At 44.3% G+C, this 25,464-nt stretch overlaps 1 protein-coding gene across 2 annotated transcripts in view; it reads right to left on the reverse strand.

Moving 5' to 3' along the window:
• Positions 1-25,464, reverse strand: part of LOC144768103 (tyrosine-protein phosphatase non-receptor type 6-like) — a 203,922-nt gene that overhangs the window by 119,081 nt on the left and 59,377 nt on the right. For both annotated transcript variants that reach the window (XM_078651503.1, XM_078651502.1), the window contains 2 exons: positions 18,931-19,053; positions 18,653-18,847 (listed from right to left, as the gene is read on the reverse strand). In XM_078651503.1, coding sequence (XP_078507629.1) covers positions 18,653-18,847; positions 18,931-19,053 — 318 coding nt within the window. The remainder of the gene's footprint in view (positions 1-18,652; positions 18,848-18,930; positions 19,054-25,464) is intronic.

Genomic DNA, 25,464 nt, shown 5'->3' on the forward strand with positions numbered 1-25,464 from the left:
TCCGCTACTGAATATCAGGGTGGTATTGCTGTTGCCCGGTCTTGAAATCGAAGGGGCGCTGACGATCACAGTTGCGAATCCTCCAGTCTTGAGCAAGGTGCGACTCCTGATTCTACACAGGCTAGTTTTCCCGAGATTTGGATTTAAAGCATCACCTCATGAACTGGTAACTGTTCATCTTGAAATTTTGCAACATGTTTTAGCTGAAATAGGATCTAAACTCATCGTAGATTGTCAATGAACTGTTTTGTAAATAAGTGTTTAAAGAAGATAACCTAGGCTCGAGTGGAAGAAGAAAATTAGGGACTTTCCGTAGAAGAAGAAAGAGGGTTAAGGAAGTATTCTGTGAACTGTGTAAATAAGGAACAAAAGTGCTGAAAGTGGGGATTTCCAGCTCATCAAGAAGCGGTGTTTGGACTGGTTAAGCCGCAACTTGTGGTGGAGACAGAGAGTCTAAGTGTTGGTTGTTAAACTCAAACCTGACAGCGAGAATGGAGGTTGGCAATCCAAACCGTAGGTCTAAATGTATGATAGCCACACTCATAGTAGGAGTGATAGTTTCAATAGTGATAGTTATCATAGTGTCAGCTGCTATTTTGCATGAGGTAGAAGTGGGAGGGGTGAAAGGAAGACCTACACCTAGCACTTCAACCCAGAAAGAGGGCATCATATGAGCTGAAAAGGCTTTGCTAGATAAAAATGGTCATAGATTGCATGTAGATTTGTCTAGAGGTGACTTTAAGCTTAATGCATATGCCAAGCTGCCACATGAGTATGTTGAGGCAATGAATGCGAAAGATTGTTATGTGTGTATGCAGTTGCCTGACTCAGTGGATGAGGGTATCAAGTATCACCATCTTCCACTGACTTGTGGCATCACGTGTAGCTTGCTGCTTAGTATATTTTATGGGTGAGGCATAATGAGAACTTCTTTTCGAATTATGATGCAGTGCTTTCAGAGGTACCAGCCTACAAGCACTTGAATAAGTATGATTATTACAAGCAGGAGGACAGAATTGGGAAGTACTTCATACCAGATCCAACGCTAGACACCTCTTATGCCCATAGACATAATTTGACCTGTTCACTAACAGGTGTAGAGAAGAAATTTGTCGATCAAATAGAAGATAGATATAGACAACAAACCCAAAGACGTCATACCGGAGATAGTCCAGTCGATTGGACAGATGAAGAGAGAGCTCACAGAGCAAAGGGAAGTTATGGCCCTATAGCATTGGATTTGTTGCAGAAGGGGAAGTTGTGTTTGAAAGGTGTACAGACTTATTATGATAAGATCGATGTAGGACAAAGCTCATGTGATCATGGTTTTACTATGGAAGCGTCCGTAAAGGACTTTCTCCAAGGTACGGTGCAAGTGGTGCCAACAGTATATTATGTGGGTGGAAAGAATGCTTATGTGAGATTGCCTACTAATTGGTATGGTACATGTTATTTGGGTATGATCTTTCCTAAAATATACCATGCAGACCATTTAGAACTGTTAGAAGGTGAAAAGCATTCTAAAACGAAGAGAAATGCTAGTGTAGGAGCAGTGATTGGAGATATTTTCGGACCGGTAATACCAGGTTTGGGAGTGATTTTGAATGATGGGAAGATAAGAAAGTTGGTGACTGTTGTGGATCGATTATCGACAAATACAGCTAAGTCATTGATACTCGTTGATAGAGAGATGTTGTCGATAAGGACGATGGTGATGCAGAACAGTCTTGCTTTAGATATCTTGTTGGCAAAAGAGGGCGGAGACTGTAAAATGTTGAAGGTTCAAGAGCGCTGTACTTATATACCAGATAAAAGCAAGGATTTGGGGAAATATATAAGTAACATCACTGTGATCCAACATGAGATTGAGGATTTGGCTGAGGAAGGAGTTTGGTAAAAGGTTGGTAAAAGGTTTGGAAAGGTGGGAAGCTGGTTTGCGAATTTGGAGAAGAGTATCATTGGATATATTCTGAAGCCAACCATTATCATTGTGGTTTGTGTGGTTTATTTGAGGGGATTTGCCAGAGCTTACTAGTGGTACAGGGCGAATCAGGTTGAAAAATCCCTTAGAGAGCAGGAGATGAGTATAGCTAGACTGCAGGACAGTCATTATCAGAATATTAAGAATCTAGAGAAGTTCCGACAGGGAAGAGTGGCTACAAGTTCTGTTTAGGTCGGTTCTTTCTCCAGGGTATTGTGATTTTGGTGATGACACTAGTCATCAAAGGGGGGAACTGATAGATCGTCACGATATTCTGAAGTTTGTAGGGGCGTATTATAATCACAGCTAGTCCGCACCCACATGTATTCTGCATTAGACTACAATTAATCATTAGAAAATGTGACATAATAATAAAATTGTATGTGTAATGTTAGAAAATGTGTTTGTGTTAATAGAGAGGGTAAACCAACATTTAAATTTAATTGCCTATTGCAAGTGCTTTATGAATCAGTTTATATGTAATGTAATGCATTAGATTTAACTGTGCCCCATAAAAGTCTGCACGTGTAGAGATGCCTAAATGTGCCTTAAAGTATAGAAATGTAATGCTTATTAATGAGTAGTCTTTAGAGTGTGAAGGCCTAAAATTAGTATTTACGTTTTGCAATGGAAAGGCCTCTCGTTTCTTATGTTAGCTGAATAGAGTAGGCCTGAAATGTATTTTTTCCTGGGAAGGCTCTCAGTTGAAGCAGTCGGCAGAATTGCACGCATAAGGTTGATTTGTTCACATGCTTTCCTTTGCAGGACTGATGCTCTTTGTTTTAGGAGGGAGGTATGGAGGAGACATGTTACAATGTTACACTGGAATTTGATAATTGGAAGCTCCCTCGAGAAGCCTGAGACCCAAGGACAACTCAACCGTTCTTGGATGAAGCAGAAGTTGGGGAAAAGCACCTGCAGTAGATGTCCATCCCAAGGAGGTGTTTCAGGCGTGTTCTTTGAGTTGACTGTTTTGTATTAGGGACAAAACCCCGAGGGAGGAGAGGCAGACGAAGTAGAGAGGTTAGATGAGAGCAGAGAGCCATTAGGAGGGTAAGAGAAGGGATCGATTCTTAGAATGAGTTTTAGTTTTGGCTTCTGACCCTTTCCAATGTGAGTGTACTTCTTACTAAGTCTTCACGAGCTGATACCCTTTTCTCGATCTTGCCTGGGAGATGCTAAGTAGGGATGTCACCTTAGTGGTAGTGTAGGGATAGACTTAACAGATTCATTTTCCTTTTGTAACCGATGAAGACAAACTTGGATATCGGAGCAGTTGTTGCTTTTTTAATTTTTCTTGAATTGCTTATTCTTTTCACGTTCCTCAGAATTTGGTTGATTCGTAGAATGAATTACGTACTAGTGCCCATGTATTTCTTTAACCTCGTCATGAGGTGCTTGTATGTCCAGTTATTTTTGGCTTTGTAATAAATCTTTAAACTTGAATTCCAGAGTCAGTGGTCTTTTCCAAGTCTAAATTGATGAGTTCACATTGATGGTAGTGAAAATATTAGTTTTCTCCCCTTTACACTTCCAGCAGATAAAAAGGTCCAGTCGAGGATTTTTAACAGATGGTAAGATAAGATACGAATCCGGCGTTATCAAGAACTCACCCCATTTTCTTTTTATTTTTTTTAAATTTTTTTTGAAAACCTTTATTGACATCAAAAGGAGAGACAAGTCAAGGCCCACAACCAAGCCGGCCGGCCGCAATGTGCAAAACAATCAGGAGTCGCAAGGCAAATATTACATAATCAATCAATACAAAGCAGAGGCCGTACAATCGTAAAAGGGGAGAAGAGATACAGGAACCAAAGGGCTAAAACACAGGAGGAAATAAGGCTTAGTTTTATAATATGGGAAGAAGACGTATGACAGGCTCACTTTCAATACGGAGGCATCCGATATCCCGTAACCAACCTCAACATTAATAAGGGGGGCGTGGGGCCAAAATATCAAGGGGACAATACAATGCATTCAAGAAAATCAGGAGATGTGAGACACAATCGGCCCCGAGTATTATCCTCGTAACACGCCCACCACCCAAGTCACTACCAAGCCAGAACAGAGGGATCGGAAAGACAATGCATCAAAACCAGCCCGCCATAGTAACCTCTAGGACTCAGGGAGGAAAAAAAGGGGGGGGGGGGAACTAAGTGGGAAGGGGAAGAGGAAGGGAAAGGAAAAGGGAGGGAAGACAAAACAAAACAATAAAAAGGGAATAAGGAAATATAAAAAAAGAAAAGAAGAAGACACGCCGACACAGGCCCCCCATGGCAGGAAGACAGGAGACAAAAGGAGTAGCAGCCCAAGTGGGGGTATGGCGATCGAAGAGAAAGGCAGCCGAAACATAGCAGGAGGATTAACAACGCCACACCCCTCACCCGAAACACACCAGAGGAGGTCGGGACAGACGTGGCCTCACGAAAAAGAGACACAAAAGGGCCATAGAACCAGAAGACAAACAAAAAATAGCACCCAACCCACCCGTCCCACCCTGCACCCCTGTAGAAGGCTATGGCCTACCCTTCAAACAGCGTGCCTGTCGCCCTAAACCAGAACCCGTAATATAGCGAGAAGTAAGAAAGAAGAACGAGACAAAAAGGCAACAAAAGCGGAAAAAAGGAGACAGGAGGGAGGAGAAGAATAACTATAATCAAAACGGTCGGCCGCAGCCCTCTGCCCAACCAGACAAGCACAGTCAAAAACAGACCAGGACGACACCCCATCACGCGCCACAAAACATTATGAGAAGGGGACCTCCCACCTTTCAACGATTAGAAACAAATGTGCCACTAAATCGTAGACCGGGAATCAAACAGAAGTCGTACATTTCACCCCCAACCCTTTCGAGCGACAAACCCCACCCACCACATGGCAATGAAAACCCACATATTAAATACGAGATCAGCATATAATCGAGTGGAATGGTGACTAGCATAGCTACGTGGGGGGTAGATAGATCCGCAAGGGAGCAGAAGTCCAAACGGAAAGTAGAGATGCATCAACAATCGCAGCACTAGCAATGAAAAACAGGAGTTCAGTTGCGCCACTGGAGCGGACGAGGTGGTCCCGAATATAGACATGCACAAAGTCATCGAAGCAGGCTCAGGAGGCAGTCCACCAATAGTTCCAGGCAACAATGTCGAACAGGGTTGCGGTACAGCATCCGAGTCCCCTGGGTCCGAACCTTGAAAAGCAGGGCGCCCCAAAGTCACCGGCACACTACACGATCTTCGATCAAAGGTGGAGACACTCAAGTCAATCGAGGGGGGCGAGGCAATGGAGTCATCGAAACAAGAGGGCGACAAGAAGAAATGGCCGCCCAAAATGGCGGCAGATCGTGGCGGACCCACCGAGATGCCCAGGGCCAAGGATGCGTGCAGGGATCTCAGGGCTTCCAGGATATCTCTGACCGCCGGCTCACGCTCACCACAGCCGATCCCCGCACAATTAGGCAACACGGGCCCGCCGCCACAGGGTGACTCTCGTTCCAGAGGGCCGGCCGCCATTTCGTGAATCAGCCCAATCGCCGCCAACCAAGATCCCCGGAAAGAACAGTTCACAAATGTAGGACTTTACAAGGTCCGGGGGTTCCAGCAAGGGTGGCCTCGATGCAAAAAGGATGTCCGCCCAAGACGGGTCTCCGCCAGCACCAACACCGGCGCCCCAAACAAGCGGAGTCCGGGCACCGGGACCAGGGCCGCCGGACAAAGCAGCGGTGGGGGGAGACCCCTTCACGGAATCAGGTCCCGGGGCTTCTCACCCACATCGGCCGCGCGGCCACCAGGGCAGGCCCGGGTCAGGATCGCCGGGATCTTCGCACATCGGCTCCCAACATTGGTTCTCGCTCTCGGCCGGGGCCGAGAGCCGTCGGATCCCACCGGCCAGGTCCCGGTCCAAGTCTCGCAGAGGCCCCAATCTTCCGGAGGACACAACTCCGGCGCCGCCGCACACCGAGACCCCGGGGTCAGATGGTAAGTACAAACAAGCCGTTATGTTTCCAATTCCCCAAAAATGTGTCGTCCCCGAACAGGATAGAAGACAGGATAGGCAATCAGGACGGAGGGCTGCGGGAGCCGAGCTAAAGGGCGACCATTACGGCCGCGAGCTAGGCTCCTCCCCCAACTCACCCCATTTTCCAATCACAAGAGGAAGTGGTACCTCAGACAGGGACGTTCTAGCTATTAATATCATGTGAAACCAGCGTGTGTGATCAAGGTACTGCCGGAGGAGGAGAAAGGGTAGTGAGGGAGGTAAAGGGTGGCAGGCTGGCAAACGCCGGGTGAGAGGGCATTAGGGAGGTGGAGTGTGGTGTGCTAGAAAGATGGAAATGTAGGGAAGAGTAAGAAGCCACACAGAAAGCCACTGAGTGGAGGGACAGGATGGAGGTAGTGAGTGGGCACCTACATAAATGGCCTCACAAACTTCAGAGGATTTACACTCATTCCCAGCAGCGGGGGTTTAGCAAAAGAGAAGGGTACACAAAGCTGGCAGAGGCATCAAATATTAGAACACAGAAAGCCTTCCTATCATTAAGTCTGCCACAAAATGCCTGCCCACCAGTGGCACAGAATGCCTGCCCATTAGTATCTTGCCGCATAGTGCCTGCCCGTCAGTAAATTGCCACAGATTGCCTGAAACTCTGTAACTGTGTCTCAGAAAGTCTGCTCATCAGTAACTCTGCCACCAAATGCTGCCCAGCAGTAACTGTGCCCAGAACGCCTGCCCATCAGTAGCTGTACCAAGGAAGGCCTGCCCATCAGTAACTGTACCACAGAATGCCTGCTCATCAGTAACTGTACCAAGGAAGGCCTACCCATCAGTAACTGTGCCACAGAATGCCTGCCCATCAGTAACTGTACCAAGGAAGGCCTGCCCATCAGTAACTGTGCCACAGAATGCCTGCCCATCAGTAACTGTACCAAGGAAGGCCTGCCCATCAGTAACTGTGCCACAGAATGCCTGCCCATCAGTAACTGTACCAAGGAAGGCCTGCCCATCAGTGACTGTGCCACAGAATGCCTGCCCATCAGTAACTGTACCAAGGAAGGCATGCCCATCAGTGCTGTGCCAGGAAATGCCTGGCCAGAAAGTCTGTTTGTTATTGCCCCTTGATAATTAAAGACATTCTTATATCTTTGGGGCCTGGAACAGTCAGACTCGCCGCAATTGTAGCAACGTGATGGTTAGTAGTTGTGTTTATACTGTTATTGGCATCGCTGACATGGGCGTGGGCAGCTGCAGAGGCCACTTGACAAGGCCGCTGGCACTTTTTTTTTGTTTGTTTTTTACAAATTAAGCACTGTGCCAGTATACCTGTGCTTTGATAACGAGCTATCAAAAGTCTGACCATTGACTACTGCACCACAGAAAGCCTGCACGTGAATAACTATCCACTGAATGTCTGTCCACCAGTATCTGTGGCACAAAATACCTGAATAGAAGGCACTGTGGCACAATACCAGACATTCACTTCCTTGCCAGATACAGGGAACAGGGGAGGCAACACTAAGGGGGTGATTAGGATAGCGGGCAAATCGCCACCACCGGCTCCGCGGTGGCGATCCACCCACCATCGCACCCCGAATTACCCCCCGCCATATTATAATGGTGGGGGTATTGCGGAGGACGCAGAGTGCGTCCGCCGCTTTTCCGCCGGTCGGCAATCGTTCTGATTGCCAGCCGGGCGGATTTGGGCCACAATATGGTGACGTGCCTAGCAGGCACAGCCACCAACACGTTCATTCCATAACATTTATTTGTAAAGCATATGTTCGCTAGGGACGGGCAGAATTTTTTTTTAGTTGGAGGAATTTAGTAATTCCGCGTTACTCATGTAACGGAGAATTACTAATAAATTCCGCGGCTCTGCTAGCAGAATGAGTCAGCAGTGTAACTAGTTTTTTAAACAGGACTGGAAGGGGAAGCAATCCCTCTATTTTAAAAACCACTCTAGATTAAACTTTAATCTGCAATGGTTTAAACATTGAGCGACTGAGTGCCCCCTCATCCAGCCCTGTTTAAACCACTGCTCCGCAGTGCATACACCTCGGTGTTCTTACGTTAATTAGTATGTAAGGGCTTCGAAGGGTATGCACTGCAGTGTATACCCCTTTGTGCCCTTAAAATCTGTGACTATAAGGTCAACTGCTGATTTCTCGACTGGATGCACTGGTGCACAGAACCACCAGATCAGGCTCATTATAGAATATCATAATTGCAGCCAAATAAAATAAAACTGGCTACTTTCAATATAAGATTACATATTTAATATAACATTAAATAACGTGTATTTTTAAAGCGCACGATTACCCGAAGGTGTCCTGGTGCTGAATAACAGATGTTTATTGTTACCCAACTCAAAAGTACTCGACCTCAGATGGATGAAAGGCTGAGTGAACCCCCCGGGATTGCTGCTTTAATCCACTGAGCCACCAGACCCGGATATTGGTGGAAATAAATCTGGCAAGTAGAATAAATCAACATATTTCATAAAAGTTTGAAGTAAATAATAATTAACTTCAGCACATGTTTTAGGACCATCAGTACAAAGATATTCACAAGCAGATACATGTGCATATACACAACTCTAATTTAAAGTCTCCTCTGCAATAGAAAGACCTTATGCATGCATTAATTCACATTGCACTGTAGACCTGGACAGTAAAAGAGCACCCTCTTCAGCCGAACCCTGTAACTACTGCCTAATAAAATACCCAGCTGCTCGTAGGAGGTACACCAAATACCTACTATGTGGGCTTTTCCAAAATGTGAATGACACTTCCAAACATGCAATGGCGAAAGGGGGCTGACCCAAATCCACTGTGTATATTTTTTGGGTGTTGATGATGAGCTGTGGCCCACAGCTAAAGCTTTTTCTAAGACAGACCTAAATATTGTGGGATTGCTACTTTTTACATCTAATAAGGGCATTACGGTACATGTTTTGTGGCACTGAGCACCAAACAATGTGGCATGTAGCCAGCCGCAGCTGCTCCCGCAAAGCAGTAGTGGGGCGGGAGGGGGCAAGAAAAAAGAAATTTAAAAAGTGTACGTACTTCTCGGATGGCTGGACGGCCGGTCGCCGCCTCCATTGCGTCCTCTCCGTCCTCCTACTGGCTTCTGTTAGAACAGGAAGCAGGATAGGGTCTCATAAGCCAATCACAACGCTGCAATGCAGCGTTGTGATTGGTCTGAGCGCTGTGCTTTGTGCTCAGATGGGGAATGGGTGCCTGGGCTGTTCTCCACACAGGCTGTAATGCAGTCTTGGTGGAGAACATGCAAAGTGCACATGAATGTTTGTCCTGCCCCAGCAGGCCGACAAAACATTCATGCGCACCTAGGAGGGTGCCACCACCCCTCTCCGTGCAACCTGGCCCCGCCCCACAAAACGGCCCCAGCACAGAAAAAGAAAAGGTTAATAACATTGCGTTATTTCCATTTTCATTTTTCTTTTATGCTGTGCTGAAAGGCAGTGGGGCGACGCTCCTCCGCCTTAGCGGAGGAGCCGCCAATGCATGTAGCATGTGGCAGTGCCATAACTTTGTGTTTGCTGTGTACTTGCTTGTGGCCGCTGGCTTGAGGCTTTAGCTTTCATTTCAAGCAGAGCCAAGGGGATTTCTTGATGACATGATGTTGCAGTGTTTCTCCGTGAAGGCGAGAACAGTCGTGAAGGTGTGAACACTTTGACATTTCCACGAGTAAGATGTGGACTAAATAAGAATGACTTATGCCCTTTTATATGAAAAATATAATAAAAACGCACATTCACTTCCCTTTCAGGCTCACAGGGCCTCGTCTCTTGCCTCACTGGTGGTAGAGGGCACTTCCCCATTGGCTCCCGACACCGTGTGGCTCAACGCTCTAGTGACATTATGACGGGGCCTCAATGCGACATTTATTCATTTTACGCACATAGTTTAGTGGCACCGTGGCACAGCAAATGTTTCCTGGACCCCAATGCAAGCAAAGATGATAGCCCCTCCCCCTTTTTGTGAATAGTAAAACAATTTATAGTTGGTGTGCAGAGGGCCCCTCACAGCCTTAGTCCACGGTGCCACTGCACCTACTGTACCACAGATAGCTATGCCGCTGCACTGGCATCAGCGATCACTCAAGGGATCTCTGTCCTGGTCTGTGATTGTTCAGATCCAGTAACACAGCGACTAAAGAGGTCTGCAGGGAATCTCCGGACAGCGGCTCTGTGGGCTGTTTTCTTTTTGTGGGGATTATATGCAATATCTGGCATGGCTGCTTTCATTTAGTGCACTCAGTGGGCTGTGCCACTGTCTGTCACTACTGGGTGGGCCTTAGAGAGACCCGCCTCACCAGGCGTTGTGTCCTTCCACTTTAAGCAGAGCCCTGCAGCCCAGGTAAGGATAAGAGAACCCGCTGTTCAAGCAGAAACAACGGCACAAGACTTCCCTAGACTGCTTAATTTGAAACAAAATAAGTGCCAGGACCCTCGTCAAGAGGCCACCACAGCTTGCACCACTCTTTACCACTAACAGCACTGCCAATGACAGTACCTACACAACTACTAACCGTCACACTGCTGCAAAAGTGACATATCAGACTGTTCGAGGCCCGAAAAGCTATAAGAATGGCTGGGGCGGCTGGTTTTACTTGTTTATAATGTATGTTGAATTCATAAACAACTAATGTTCTGCTTATCTTTTAATTGCACACACAGCGCCACCATATGGCAGCTGTCATAAGCACCAGTGTTGACAATTAAGTGCCAGTGCTGAGCACCGGAAACAACCTGCTCAAATTAAGCACTGGCTTCCCACAGAGGCCATAGTGCCATTCAACACTTTCCAAATAGGTTCTCCCGCATGGTAGAGGATCTCGCCCCCACCCTGCCAATGCGTCAGCGGTACAAAATGCTGTACAATCCTGGCTGGTTAGCTCAGTTGGCAAATGGGCCTGGTGCTTGGGGTTGTGTGCAGTCTACAGGGAACAAGCTTCAATTCAGCTAAGGTAGATCAGTGGGTTAGGTACCTCCTGCAATGTTCTCTGTGTCACCTGCAATCTATGTTGTGTGAGAACGAGATCTTGACAGATGTCCACGGGTCAAAGTACAAATCCTGGAAGGACAGACTCAGTGTTTTCATCCAACCAAAGTTGATAAAAATAAGTGTTATACTTCTGGCTGATGCCACTCCTATCATTCAAGAGGCAATTCCGGGGTCAGCTGTAACAACGTATTTAAACTAATCTGCCCAATGAATCACTGACAGAATACTGAAGTCAAAAATATCGACGTCAAAAATATCGGAGCCGAAATATCGCTGTTAAGAATATCAAAGTCCTATCTACATTATGGTAAGTACAAAAATATATAGAGAAAAAATATCATTGTAAAAAATATTGTGTTTTTTAAATGTTAAAAAATATTGTAAAATAAGGTAAATAATACATATATTTAAAATAAACAATTAAAAATATGTTTAACATTGTAATACATATAATGTAAAAAGATAAATTAAACATACATATAAAATATAATATATATACTTAATACTATTTACAATTAATTATTGTAATAACTTATAAATTGTTAAAAAACATTTTATTCATTATAATTACATACATACAGAAAAAGTGTTGGATAGCGTAGAGGTTGAAATTACTATTCCAACTCCAGAGAGTGCAACAGTAGGGAAACTGTTGGATAACCTAGGGTTAAAAATAACTTACTGATAATTGAAATACATTTTTTAAAATTAATAATGATTTAATTATTAAATAACAATAAATTAACAATACCAATAAATAATTACTTAAAATTATTACCAATTAATAATTAACAAATAAATCGATGATAAATACAATTAAATAATAATTATTAACAATTAATTACCTAATAATTAAATAAAAAATAAGTAACTTTCAATACCAAAATACAATTATTAAAAAGTATTTAGCAATTAATAATTAACAATAAATTATTGATAAATACCAATAAATAATAATTAATCACAATTAACTACCAATTATTATTTAGTGAACAATTAATTAATCTCCGAAACATATATATTAATTAATAAAAAGTTATTACCAATTAATTATTATCAATAAATTATCAATATTCAACAATAAAATAAATAATTACTTCATTACAATTAAATTACTTCCCGCCCTATTGCCCTATAAACTCACAACACACTTCAATAATAAATGAATACACTTAATATAATTACCAATTAATCAATTAATACAAATTAATAATTAATCATAACAATTAATTACCAATTAATAATTATTTAACAAAATTAATTAGCAATACCAATAAATAAAAATAAATAAGTACTCAATTACAATTAAATTACTTCCCACCCTATTCCCCTATAAACCCACAATCCGCTACAGAATTAACACACAAAATGTACTTAAAAATAATGACTAATTCCTAAAAATTGTAAATTAATTTATTATAATTAAATTACTTCCCACCCTATTCCCCTATAAACGCACAACCCGCTACGGTACTAAAACGCGTAATTTACTTTAAAAATGAATTACTAACTTCTAAAAATTGTATACATATATTGTAAAAGTAGTACAATAATTAACAAAACATATAAACACAAATATATAAAATACATAATAAAATACATAACACTAACATAAATATAGATATTAGTAACATTGATATTTTTGCTATCGATATAACTAACTTCGATATTAACAAAAACAATATTCTTACCTTCAAGTCGATATTCTGGTTGTCGATATTCTTGATTTCGATATTGAATCCCTATGATATTTCCAACTCAATATTATTGTAGGTCGAAATTAAAAACTCGATATTTAGACTGTTTACCCTGCCAAATAATGTTGTCAATCAAAATGTCCAGCTGTGCAGAAGAAAAAACTGCTGGAAATTAAAACAAGTAATATCAAAGCCCTCCCTGTTCTGCCCTCACCCTGGACTCGTGTTGTAGGGTTTCTTGTTAGAACAAGAATATGTATTTCAGTGCCCCTCAGAAACCAGGAGCAACTCTTGCACTCCGTTTTACAAAGGTGCAAAACAACCGAAGTGAACAGGCCGCAGGTGGAGAGGCAAACCTGCTAACTTAGGTGTCAACACCCACATTTACTTTTGTTAACTTTTACTAGATTTAAATGCCTGTAAAAATTCCCTGCATCACTCTCCCACAGAAGGGTGGTAGGACGGACCACATGACCAGCTATCTCTCACTAGGCTCCAATGACTAGGGCAGTGGTCTTCACACTTTTTAATGCCCCCCCATGGAAAAAATAATCATTCCCTCAGAAGTTTTCACAATTATTCTATTAAATTGACAATGTTTAACTATGCCTAGGCTTATTTAAACATTGCACTGAAGTTCAGTTACCATTTTAAAAATGCAATCAAATGCATGTTCTCCAAACATGCTATTCTGGTCAGGCAGGCCTTACTAACATGTACAAATATCCACAGTGTGATTATTAGACATGGGAGTGCCTTCCGACACCTTCTTCCAGCCATGATATAAATGACAAGATGTTAGTGATGGCTCATTACAGAGCGGCTTACTGCTGCGTGTTTTTTTTCTTCTTAAAAAAAAGAACAGTTATCAGCATAATGCTTCTTTTGGTCAGAGCCTCCTCCCCCAGGATCACTTGAGGCCCCCAGTTTGAAGACCCGTGCACTAGGGTAAGCACAGGCTCACCTGACCATGAAATGGTGGCGGCAAAGTTAACTCATCATGACACCAAAACACTTTCCACTAATGTTGCAGTAAGTCAGTAGTTGAGAGAATGGCTCATTTACAAATTACTTAAAAGGATTCCTTTTAATACAAGAATCAGGAACTCTGTGTGTGCTCGTGGGACTGCCAGAAGGGTGTCCAGGGTCGGAGGTGATGACAGCAACCGTCACCACAGGTATCATCAGCAACTGTTGTGACTTTATCACTGGATCCTCTACTCAACAAGGATAGCAAATGCCAAAAACACATCACTTCTGCATCTAAAAGAAATATGTATTGGGTCCAGAAGAAGGTGTCATGGAAACATGCCCTAACCAACGATTTTATGTCTAGGGGACACAGAATATGTTTGAAAAGATGCGACCTTATTTTATGCAATCTGACATTTCCCCTACGCCAGATGGTCACAAAATTGCTCTTCACTACAGAAGAAAGTCGTGAGTGCTGAAGAGCGAGTAGTATCTTTGTGGGAAATAAATAAATAATACCTCTCTTTTTGAATGCATAAATGAATAACAGATAGCTCAATAAATAAGAGTCAAGATTCGAGGTAGTAGGAGTTTGCAGGTTTAATACAGCATAAGGACAGGAACAGGACAACCTGCACAGGAATAGGATGGCAAGCCCTGGCAGCGCTGCCGGGGTCAGGATCTGGACAAGAAGGCTAGCGTGGTATTTAATAACAGATACATGAGCATATATACATAACGCAAACACATAGCATTACATTGCAATAGGCGTAGCAGTGGGTGGAGCAATAGGCGTGACGCGTAGCAGTCGCGAAAGATAAGGGTGAAAAGAGGTGTAACAGGGCGTATACATAGACATGTGATGCAAACGTAACAGAATATGTCATGAATGGGGTGGAAACCATGGAGGGGGCTACCTAAGGAGCCGGGACCTCTAACCTGATGGTGCGCGCAAACTGGCAATGACGTGTTACTAGGAGAAGCTGGGGGCTACGAACTCTGTGCTAGGAGCAGAGACTGAAGTCTAGAGAGTCAGGGCGACATGTACCTAAACAGTATCTAGTATCTGATGTTTAGAGAACATGTTGATAGAATCCAAAAGTTATCGGGGTAAAGGCGAACAGACTCTAAGACTGGAGCATGCATTATTCTACATGTAGTGCGTGATGAAGAATATTAAATGACCATTAAATGCAGTATTTCTCTTATATAGAGACGTAGAGGCTAGACAATGACGGAAACTATTGATGCGATTCAGTAGCTTTAGGAATGCAGAGGAGGAGGGCTGAACTGATAACTGGAATCATAACATACTCTTGGCAGACTCAGAGGCAGAGCCAGGCTGAACCGGGCACTGTGAGGCAGGAAGTAAGTGAAGGGTCGAAGATACAGGTGGGGGCTGTATCGCTCCTCAGCGAGGCTTCAGGAGACAGGAGCTGAATCTGGTGTCCGGGCCCTTTTGAGGCCTAGAAACGGGGACTTTACAATGGAATAACGTGCACACTGAGAAACGTGGCAACGTAGCTTTACATAGGCCTGATATTCGTAGTATTCACGAGAACTGGAAACTGACATACTAAAGGTGGACACAACTATAATTGCGTCTTTAATCGAACATGGGGAATAACATATGCATATTAATCATGCACATATAACATATGATGGAGGACGCGTAGGGACACAGAACATGGCAAAATTTACTTTTCCACATCTTGGTGAGGGTGAGTACTATCTCGAAAAGAGTGAGTACTATCTCAATAAGAGTGAGTACTATCTTGAAAAGAGGGAGTACTATCTCGATATGAGCCAAGAACGGAAGAATTGCGTTCATGCACAAACTTGCCTGGGGAATTGAAGATTGAATCAAGAGATCATGTGAGACAGACTACTCTGATATTTCTTCTAATTTGAAAGTGACGTCTTTACTTACAATTAAACTTCACATTTATGCTACACAAAGGCAATCCATTATCTGTGAAACACTTCAGACAATGCTTCGGTTAAGGCCTTTCTATTTGTAGTGACAAAAAATGAATAATTATTTGTAAAAAGGGAGCCAGGAATTAAAAGTCTCACGACTGTGATGTGTTTAAAATAAAACTTCAAGCTGTGCAGGCCCTTGTCGGTCTTCCTCTGTTCATACTGGGCATCCCAAACATCACGCTCTGATACCCTTCGGGGTCTTGTTCGTGCTACACAAAACTTTTAAAATTAAAATAAAATAAATAAATCTGATGGCCTCCTCTGCATTTGATAGATTATGGCCACCTGGAGACTCACCCACTGACTGACATTTTTCTTTTGGTATGGTAGGTATTTAGGGCCAGATGTAGGTTGACAAATACCGGTTGGTAACGGCCGAAAATACAGAATTTCGGCCGTTACAGACCGGAATTGGGCTTTTGAGATGTAGTAGCCAAAAATAGACCGATTCAGTAAATAGGAGTCGGTAATTTACCGATTCAGAATTTACCGAATTCTTATTTAACAAATTCTTATTTACCGAATCGGTAAATAAGAAATGGTAAAAAATGAGTTCTGTGATGTAGGAAACCGCAAAAATACAGAATTTCATGAAATTCGGTATTTAAGAGTTGGTATTTACCATGGAGTGAAAGCAGGTGGTAACCAGGTGCAGGCTATAAAAAAGCCCCCAAAATGCAACAGTGTGACCAGAATGGCGGTATTCTACGTCATTGCAAGGCGGCTACGGCTACAGGCAGCAGGAGAGAGGGTCTGGAGAAGGGAAGAGCAAGTCTACAGGCAGAGGATTACGCTCTTCCAACTCACTGAGGCAGAGATATTGCAAAGGTACAGGCTACACCCCCAAACCATCCTGGACTTGATCAGGGACCTGCACCCACTCCTGGAGCACCCAACACCAAGGGCACACGCCATCCCACCCCATGTGCAGGTCCTGTGTAGCCTACACCTGCTTGCATCTGAGAGTTACCAGAGTGTGATTGCTGCGGTAGGTGGGATGTCCCAGAGCTGCCTGTCCCGTTTCTTCCGTAAGTTCCTGGAGGCCATGATGCAGAGAATGCATCATTACATCAGCTTCCCTGACACACATACAGAACTGCTGAAGACCAAAACTGAGTTATATGCAGATGAATGTATTTTGAGTATGTAACTAATGCCACTCTTTTTTCCACCTAGGTGATAGCGCTTATGCTGTGCGGTCCTTTGTTCTCACCCCCTACCTGAATCCATCTACCAGGAGTGAGAGGCGTTACAATGTGGCACACAGAGCAACACGCAACGTTGTTGAACGCACATTTGGACTTTTAAAAAGCAGGTTCCGCTGCCTCCACAAGAGCGGAGGTGCACGGCAGTACACTCCTATCATCTGCTGTAAAATCATTGCGACCTGTGCCATGCTGAACAACCTTGCCACCAAGAAAGGCACAGAAGTGGAAATAACACATCATGAAGACATTGATGATGGAACTGAACAGCCAGATCCCTATGCAGCAGGAGTAGCGCCAGCAACAGAAGGGAGACTGAGACAGGCAGAGATCACACGCAGCTATTTTTAAGTAAGTAAGGATGCACAGCCAGGGGTTGAATGTGAATGACGTCGTTTAATGGGCACTACGGCAAATGTCAAATGACACATCATTGTAGTCCAAATTGTGACAACCTAACTAGGCGGTCACGGGTTACCTCACCCTAACATGTTCCCTGGAGTGTGGGCAGCGTTACTGTCTGCACCCATGCACAACAGTGCGGGATGCCAGAGGTTGGGATTCAACATTGGCTGTTGAGCCACGGCCTGTAGATTGGCGCCTGCTGCTCCTCCTAATGTCCTGTTTGGGTGTGCTACTGCTGCTCCTGCTGGTGGTGTCATAAGTGTCCCCCACACCTACATCTCAAGCGTTGGCTGACTGGTTTATCAGAAGAACTTCCATAGCAGTTGTAACCCTCCCCATCCCCCTGGAAAGATCTGTGCAGCAGTGAACCAGCCCCTCTTGCATCACCATAGAACGGCGACATAGCAGGGAAGTGGCAGTTGCAAGACGGTTCATGGCCTTTGTGTGTTGCTGCATACACTGCCTCTCCCGGCGCCTCTGTGTGCAGTCATCATGCAGTTCTTCACATAGTGACATCATGCACTGGGACATATCCCTCATCCCATCTGCCAAGTCCTTCATGCTCTCCGCCATGGAGGTGATGCCCCAGTTCATGTTGTCCATGTTGCTGTTTAGGTGGCGCATCTGTCTCTGTACTGAACTAATTGCTTTCGCCTGCAGGCACTGCACTTTGACCATTGTGGCCTCCAGCCCACAGAAGACCCCGTCACCATGGCCACTTGTGCTTCTCTCCTGGACCCTACGGCGTCTTGCACCTCTGTGCACACCTTCAGGAGTGGACTGCAGCCCAGCAATGTTTGCCTCCTGTGGCTCAGTTTGGGTGTATATCCCTTCCCAATTCGGTAAATACTGAATAGGAGATTCAGAATTTTACCGATTCGGTAAATTTTACCGATTATTTTCCTACATCCCATTTTCCAATTCTAAAATACCGAATCGGTAAAATTCGGTATTTTAGAATCGGTAATACAGGTTTACCTACATCTGGCCCTTAGTCATAAAATGTTAAAGGGATCGTTTCATAATAGGGTTTACAACCCAAACAGACATCATCAAACAAAGACACATTCTGGAACCCCTTATTATTGGTCAATGTTTATGATTGAGAGGACAAACTTTTTACTTTGCTGGCTGCCCCCTAGAAGCCTTAGCTGGAAATATTTAGGGACCAATGTAGATCGTGGCGGACGGGTTATTCCGTCACAGCACCTGCCGAAATATAAATGCTATTGTATCTTATGGGATTTATATTTCAGCAGACAGGATATCCGTCACAGTTGTGACGGAATAACCCGTCCTCTAAGATCTAAATCATGCCCTTAGACTTTGAAGATCTTTTTTTTTATGGCGTGCTCTCTAACGAGGTTCAAATAGGTCAGGACTTACCGCTCGGAGGTTGGGTAGGAGCAGTTCACGGGGTACTTGAGCTCGATGAGGGTGCCATCCTTCTCCTGCAGGTTCCCATACTCCTTTGTGTAGAACTCTAGCAGCTCGGCGAGGGTGGCAAACTTCTCGCCGCCATACAGGTCATAATAGTCCCCCGTGTTCTGGATGCGTGTGTGGCTAACTGTGTTGTCCACCCTGGGAGGTGAAAGAAAAGGGTTAGTGGGGAGAGGACACAGCAGCAGCAGAGGGACTGGACAGGAGAGGGTCTCATTCCTCACCTCACAGACAAGGTAAAGTCACCCTGTGTTTTCTGGCTTGGCCTGACAAGGTAACTGCCATGGACCCCTCGGCTCTTCAGGAGCGCCTCAGCTTCCAGGCCGCTGATGTTGGGATGAAACCACCTGGACACAAAGAGACAAGAGGATCAGAGCTTCCAAAAATAAACACTGTATAATTTACAAAGCACTTCTACCAAGTTTGTTGTTGCTATGCTGTTTGCTATACAACAGAAATCTAAATAACTAGACAGGCATTGGAGTGGTTCATTCATTTATTTTTTTGACATTTTGCACAATATCATTACTATTCTAAGGGTTCCAATCATGCTCTGCTGGACCCCCCGGTTCACCCTATACAGCAACTTTTTTGACATGAGCAGCGAGGGGCTGGTGGTCTGTGGTTTTGTCTGCCCTCGTTGGCTTCAGTTCTATGAATACCTTACACAATGAAGTGCAGCCACCTTGTATGAGGCAGGTCAGACATGTTGCACCTGTAGTATCTGCTTTAAACCTGTTGCCTATGTTACAATGTGTCTTTGTTAATGTGGCCCCAGGCAGATCTAACATGTTAGAAACAGAACTTCACACATGTAAACATGTATTTTCATATCTTTGTAGTGGCAGGTCCAACCTTGTCAGGTTTTGAACCCTTCCAGATATTATGTTTGATCTTCTGAATATGAGATTGGATTTTTGTACACTTAATTCACAGGGAAGTTAAGTGGAGGGCCTAAATATAATATTTTGTCCAACCAATAGAGTGTCTGTCCAGAAAGAGTGGCGAGGATTGTTATTTTAATTTCATGGGAACTTGCGGTAGGGCAGGTTTTTACTCTTATAACCTTACTTAACTATAATGGCAGTTTAACCTTTGCTTTTTCAGTGAATTTCTGGAGATTTCTGATCATATTCGTGCACGAAGATAACTTTAACTCGCGCCCCTGCCATGCACAGTTTCCTCATCAATAATTGCAAAACACAGCCTTTGCACACTATAGAGGTCTTTGTGGAGAGGCCAGTCCCTCACCCAACCCAACTGTGCACTGCCTATACCGTGCTAAAGGACATGCACAGTGCAGTCAGTTGTCTGCAGAGGAATTGGACGTAGGGCCGACCCCCATGTGCGCACAGCTAAATTCTATTCTGTGGTGCAGGGTCGGACGCCTGTGGTCCTTGGCGAGGCCCTGCGGCCAACCTTATGCCGCATATGGCCAAAGGCTGTGCATGGCGGGGGTCGGTTTCTCACGTTGAGTTGATATACTAATGAAATATCTTATTTACCTGATATAATTATAGCTGGTACATTTCAGTGTGCTTTATTTGTTGAAAATGTCACTTTTCAACATACATTGTAACATATGTATAATGTGACTTTAACCTTGGGGGCTTTCAGTGAATTTTCGAGGTTTTTGTTTAATGTAAAGTAAGATATACATATATATATGTATATATTCACTGAAAAATGATATATATTACCTACTGGTGATACTCTTCACCCAATTAGTGCATGAGATGCCCCCAAATAAAAACTCACTCCACCCTAACTAGTTCACGATAAGCGGCGGACGTTTATATATGAGCCCCCCCCCGAACCATTGGCTCTCTGTTTTTCTCTTGACGCCAAATCACATTAACCTTGCAAACCCTCAAGATGGAATTGACATCATCATGATGCCAAGGTCAACCTGCTCGGGCCTCCCTTAGTACAGTACCTCAACTCCTACTGCTCGCGCTATCCTGGCAATAAGAACCTGCCTCCCCACCACATCCTATTAGGTCACTTGCACTACTGGAAATAATTCACAGAAAATTGCATGTCCTCCTTTTGAGTCGCATGCTGTGTCATCTTCACTTATTACCCTGAATATACTATACAATCCTTAACCTTGCGCTCTTTGTATTTTCCCCCCTTTACTTGCTCCCCCAGGCATATGAGGCTCTAATTACACAGGCATATTATGTTTGTCCTGATGATGATTCGCTCATTTCTTCGCTTGATCGAAACGTCGTCCACACTGTAAAAGCACTGTATATGCCTAAAACGTCTGTTTATTTTGCTGTAAAGGTGTATTTTGTAATTTGTTTTGTACCACTGTTTATCCCTTGTGTGTAACAAACCTTACCATTGCCTGAGCCCTTTCTGTTTCCCTGTTTCCCCCTTGTTTTGTACTCTACCTGCTTAGTAGGGCACAGGCTTGTGCCCCACTTTTTGCATTGTTGTGTTGTTTATATTTTTTACATTGCCAAAAGTAAAGAATTGACCTCTGTCCGGCTGTATATGTCCACTTTAATATAGCTACGATTGAGTCTATATTTATTGTTTACACAATTCCTTCTTTGGGGACCACTGTTGTTTACAAAAATTGCCCAAAACTTTGGCTCTGGTTGACGAATCTTCGAGAAAGTTTCAAAACTTATGGCCGTTCGGTCAGCTCCTATCCTGAAAGTTTCGGTGTGATTCACCAAGCGGGGGCAGAGAAAAAAGGGGGGTCCCAAAACGTGTTTTCTCCATGTTATTTCCCATACGAAACTATAGACACGACTACAGCCCGAACTGCTGAACGGAATTACACCAAGTTTCGCAAAAAGGTTGCTCTTGGTTCAGAAAGAGACCTTTTTTTTTTTTTAAAATGGTGTAAATCCGTTCAGTAGTTCCTAAGAAATTAAAAAAAATAGAGATGAAAAAATCAATTTCCCATAGGAAACTTTAGACACGGCTATAGCCGAAACTGCTGGACTGAATTACACCAAATATGGCACAAAGGTAGCCCTTGGCTCAGAAAGAGAACTTTTTTTTTTAAGTGGTGTAAATCCGTTCAGTAGTTGCTGAGAAAATCAAAAATAAACGCTTCGATATCTAGAGGCACGAAGGATCCGCGGACCCTCCAGACCACAAGCTGCATTCTAATTGGCTGTCAACACTCCAAACCAGGAAGTGTTGGCAGCCATCTTGTGCCTCGGTAGTACCGAGGCACTAGAAAAGAATAAAACAAACGCGCAAAACAAGAAAAGGGGGCAGGGTAGAAACACCCTGACCCCCTAGGCCTTGTTCAATTGCGAAAACAGAGGGGATTCCATGCCGTGTCTTTGAGGCAGCCCACACTACTTTAGATGGTGGGAAGGACATACTCTTTTAAAAGCGGGACTGCAAGCAACAGTGGCGAATTCTAACCAGGGGGGCATTTTGATAAAGGAAAAGTAAACCCCCGAAACGCGTTAATGCCCATGGTTTTATAAATAAAGAACTGAAGTCACCACGAACCTCGAGTGCCGCCTCAAGTCTTCTTCTTTTGTGGCAGACTTTCTTGGGAAAACATAGCGTGGATAGCCACGCGGTCTCCAGCGTGTTTCCAGCGTGGCTGCACGCAGGGATGGCACCCCCCGCAAGTGTTAAGGGGGTCGCATCTTGGAAGACCCTCTGACTGCCCCGCACGAAATCTGGACCGGGTGTAGCTGCGGATGCGCAGTCCATACTTGAATGGGACCACACCCTTACTTCAATGGTGTTCTCTGCCCCGCGATGGATGGAAGTGCAAGGCAGGGGGAGAGGAACGTGAACGACCTCAGAAAATGCCCAGAACATTTGCCGCATTCCCTGCCTGACTACACAGCCCATCGGTCACTCACCTGTCAAGATGTACCGAGGAATGGGGTCTCCGCCAGCGTGAGAAGGACGCTGCATGCTGGGAAATGTTGTTCAATTGCGAAAACAGAGGGGATTCCATGCCGTGTCTTTGAGGCAGCCCACACTACTTTAGATGGTGGGAAGGACATACTCTTTTAAAAGCGGGACTGCAAGCAACAGTGGCGAATTCTAACCAGGGGGGCATTTTGATAAAGGAAAAGTAAACCCCCGAAACGCGTTAATGCCCATGGTTTTATAAATAAAGAACTGAAGTCACCACGAACCTCGAGTGCCGCCTCAAGTCTTCTTCTTTTGTGGCAGACTTTCTTGGGAAAACATAGCGTGGATAGCCACGCGGTCTCCAGCGTGTTTCCAGCGTGGCTGCGCGCAGGGATGGCACCCCCCGCAAGTGTTAAGGGGGTCGCATCTTGGAAGACCCTCTGACTGCCCCGCACGAAATCTGGACCGGGTGTAGCTGCGGATGCGCAGTCCATACTTGAATGGGACCACACCCTTACTTCAATGGTGTTCTCTGCCCCGCGATGGATGGAAGTGCAAGGCAGGGGGAGAGGAACGTGAACGACCTCAGAAAATGCCCAGAACATTTGCCGCATTCCCTGCCTGACTACACAGCCCATCGGTCACTCACCTGTCAAGATGTACCGAGGAATGGGGTCTCCGCCAGCGTGAGAAGGACGCTGCATGCTGGGAAATGTTGTTCAATTGCGAAAACAGAGGGGATTCCATGCCGTGTCTTTGAGGCAGCCCACACTACTTTAGATGGTGGGAAGGACATACTCTTTTAAAAGCGGGACTGCAAGCAACAGTGGCGAATTCTAACCAGGGGGGCATTTTGATAAAGGAAAAGTAAACCCCCGAAACGCGTTAATGCCCATGGTTTTATAAATAAAGAACTGAAGTCACCACGAACCTCGAGTGCCGCCTCAAGTCTTCTTCTTTTGTGGCAGACTTTCTTGGGATAAGATATACATATATATATGTATATATTCACTGAAAAATGATATATATTACCTACTGGTGATACTCTTCACCCAATTAGTGCATGAGATGCCCCCAAATAAAAACTCACTCCACCCTAACTAGTTAACGATAAGCGGCGGACGTTTATATATGAGCCCCCCCCCCCCCCGAACCATTGGCTCTCTGTTTTTCTCTTGACGCCAAATCACATTAACCTTGCAAACCCTCAAGATGGAATTGACATCATCATGATGCCAAGGTCCACCTGCTCGGGCCTCCCTTAGTACAGTACCTCAACTCCTACTGCTCGCGCTATCCTGGCAATAAGAACCTGCCTCCCCACCAGATCCTATTAGGTCACTTGCACTACTGGAAATAATTCACAGAAAATTGCATGTCCTCCTTTTGAGTCGCATGCTGTGTCGTCTTCACTTATTACCCTGAATATACTATACAATCCTTAACCTTGCGCTCTTTGTATTTTCCCCCCTTTACTTGCTCCCCCAGGCATATGAGGCTCTAATTACACAGGCATATTATGTTTGTCCTGATGATGATGATTCGCTCATTTCTTCGCTTGATCGAAACGTCGTCCACACTGTAAAAGCACTGTATATGCCTAAAACGTCTGTTTATTTTGCTGTAAAGGTGTATTTTGTAATTTGTTTTGTACCACTGTTTATCCCTTGTGTGTAACAAACCTTACCATTGCCTGAGCCCTTTCTGTTTCCCTGTTTCCCCCTTGTTTTGTACTCTACCTGCTTAGTAGGGCACAGGCTTGTGCCCCACTTTTTGCATTGTTGTGTTGTTTATATTTTTTACATTGCCAAAAGTAAAGAATTGACCTCTGTCCGGCTGTGTATGTCCACTTTAATATAGCTACGATTGAGTCTATATTTATTGTTTACACAATTCCTTCTTTGGGGACCACTATTGTTTACAAAAATTGCCCAAAACTTTGGCTCTTGTTGACGAATCTTCGCGAAAGTTTCAAAACTTATGGCCGTTCGGTCAGCTCCTATCCTGAAAGTTTCGGGGTGATTCACCAAGCGGGGGCAGAGAAAAAAGCGGGGTCCCAAAACGTGTTTTCTCCATGTTATTTCCCATACGAAACTATAGACACGACTACAGCCCGAACTGCTGAACGGAATTACACCAAGTTTTGCAAAAAGGTTGCTCTTGGTTCAGAAAGAGACCTTTTTTTTTTTTAAATGGTGTAAATCCGTTCAGTAGTTCCTAAGAAATTAAAAAAAATAGAGATGAAAAAATCAATTTCCCATAGGAAACTTTAGACACGGCTATAGCCGAAACTGCTGGACTGAATTACACCAAATATGGCACAAAGGTAGCCCTTGGCTCAGAAAGAGAACTTTTTTTTTAAAGTGGTGTAAATCCGTTCAGTAGTTGCTGAGAAAATCAAAAATAAACGCTTCGATATCTAGAGGCACGAAGGATCCGCGGACCCTCCAGACCAAAAGCTGCATTCTAATTGGCTGTCAACACTCCAAACCAGGAAGTGTTGGCAGCCATCTTGTGCCTCGGTAGTACCGAGGCACTAGAAAAGAATAAAACAAACGCGCAAAACAAGAAAAGGGGGCAGGGTAGAAACACCCTGACCCCCTAGGCCTGCTCAGGGGGTTCCACAAGTACCCCCTAGGGCCCAATTTAAAAAAAAAAACAATTGGCCGAATTTGTGCTGGGTGCGCGAATCCGGTCGAGAAAATTAAAAAAACGAAGCACGGTCTACCGCGCTTTGTTTAATTGAAGCCCCCGGGTGGGCCAGGTCTTGGGAGCAGTAAACAAATGTGTGTGGCGATCCCCTCCACACTGCCCCGGGGACCTCTACCCCCGAGGCTTTTCATAAATATTCGTGGGGGGCACACGGCCCCCTGCAGCCCCGGGGACTGCCACCCCCGGGACTTGTTATT

This window comes from Lissotriton helveticus, chromosome 7, assembly GCF_964261635.1.
Source record: "Lissotriton helveticus chromosome 7, aLisHel1.1, whole genome shotgun sequence".
In the NCBI taxonomy this organism is placed as follows: Eukaryota; Metazoa; Chordata; class Amphibia; order Caudata; family Salamandridae; genus Lissotriton; species Lissotriton helveticus.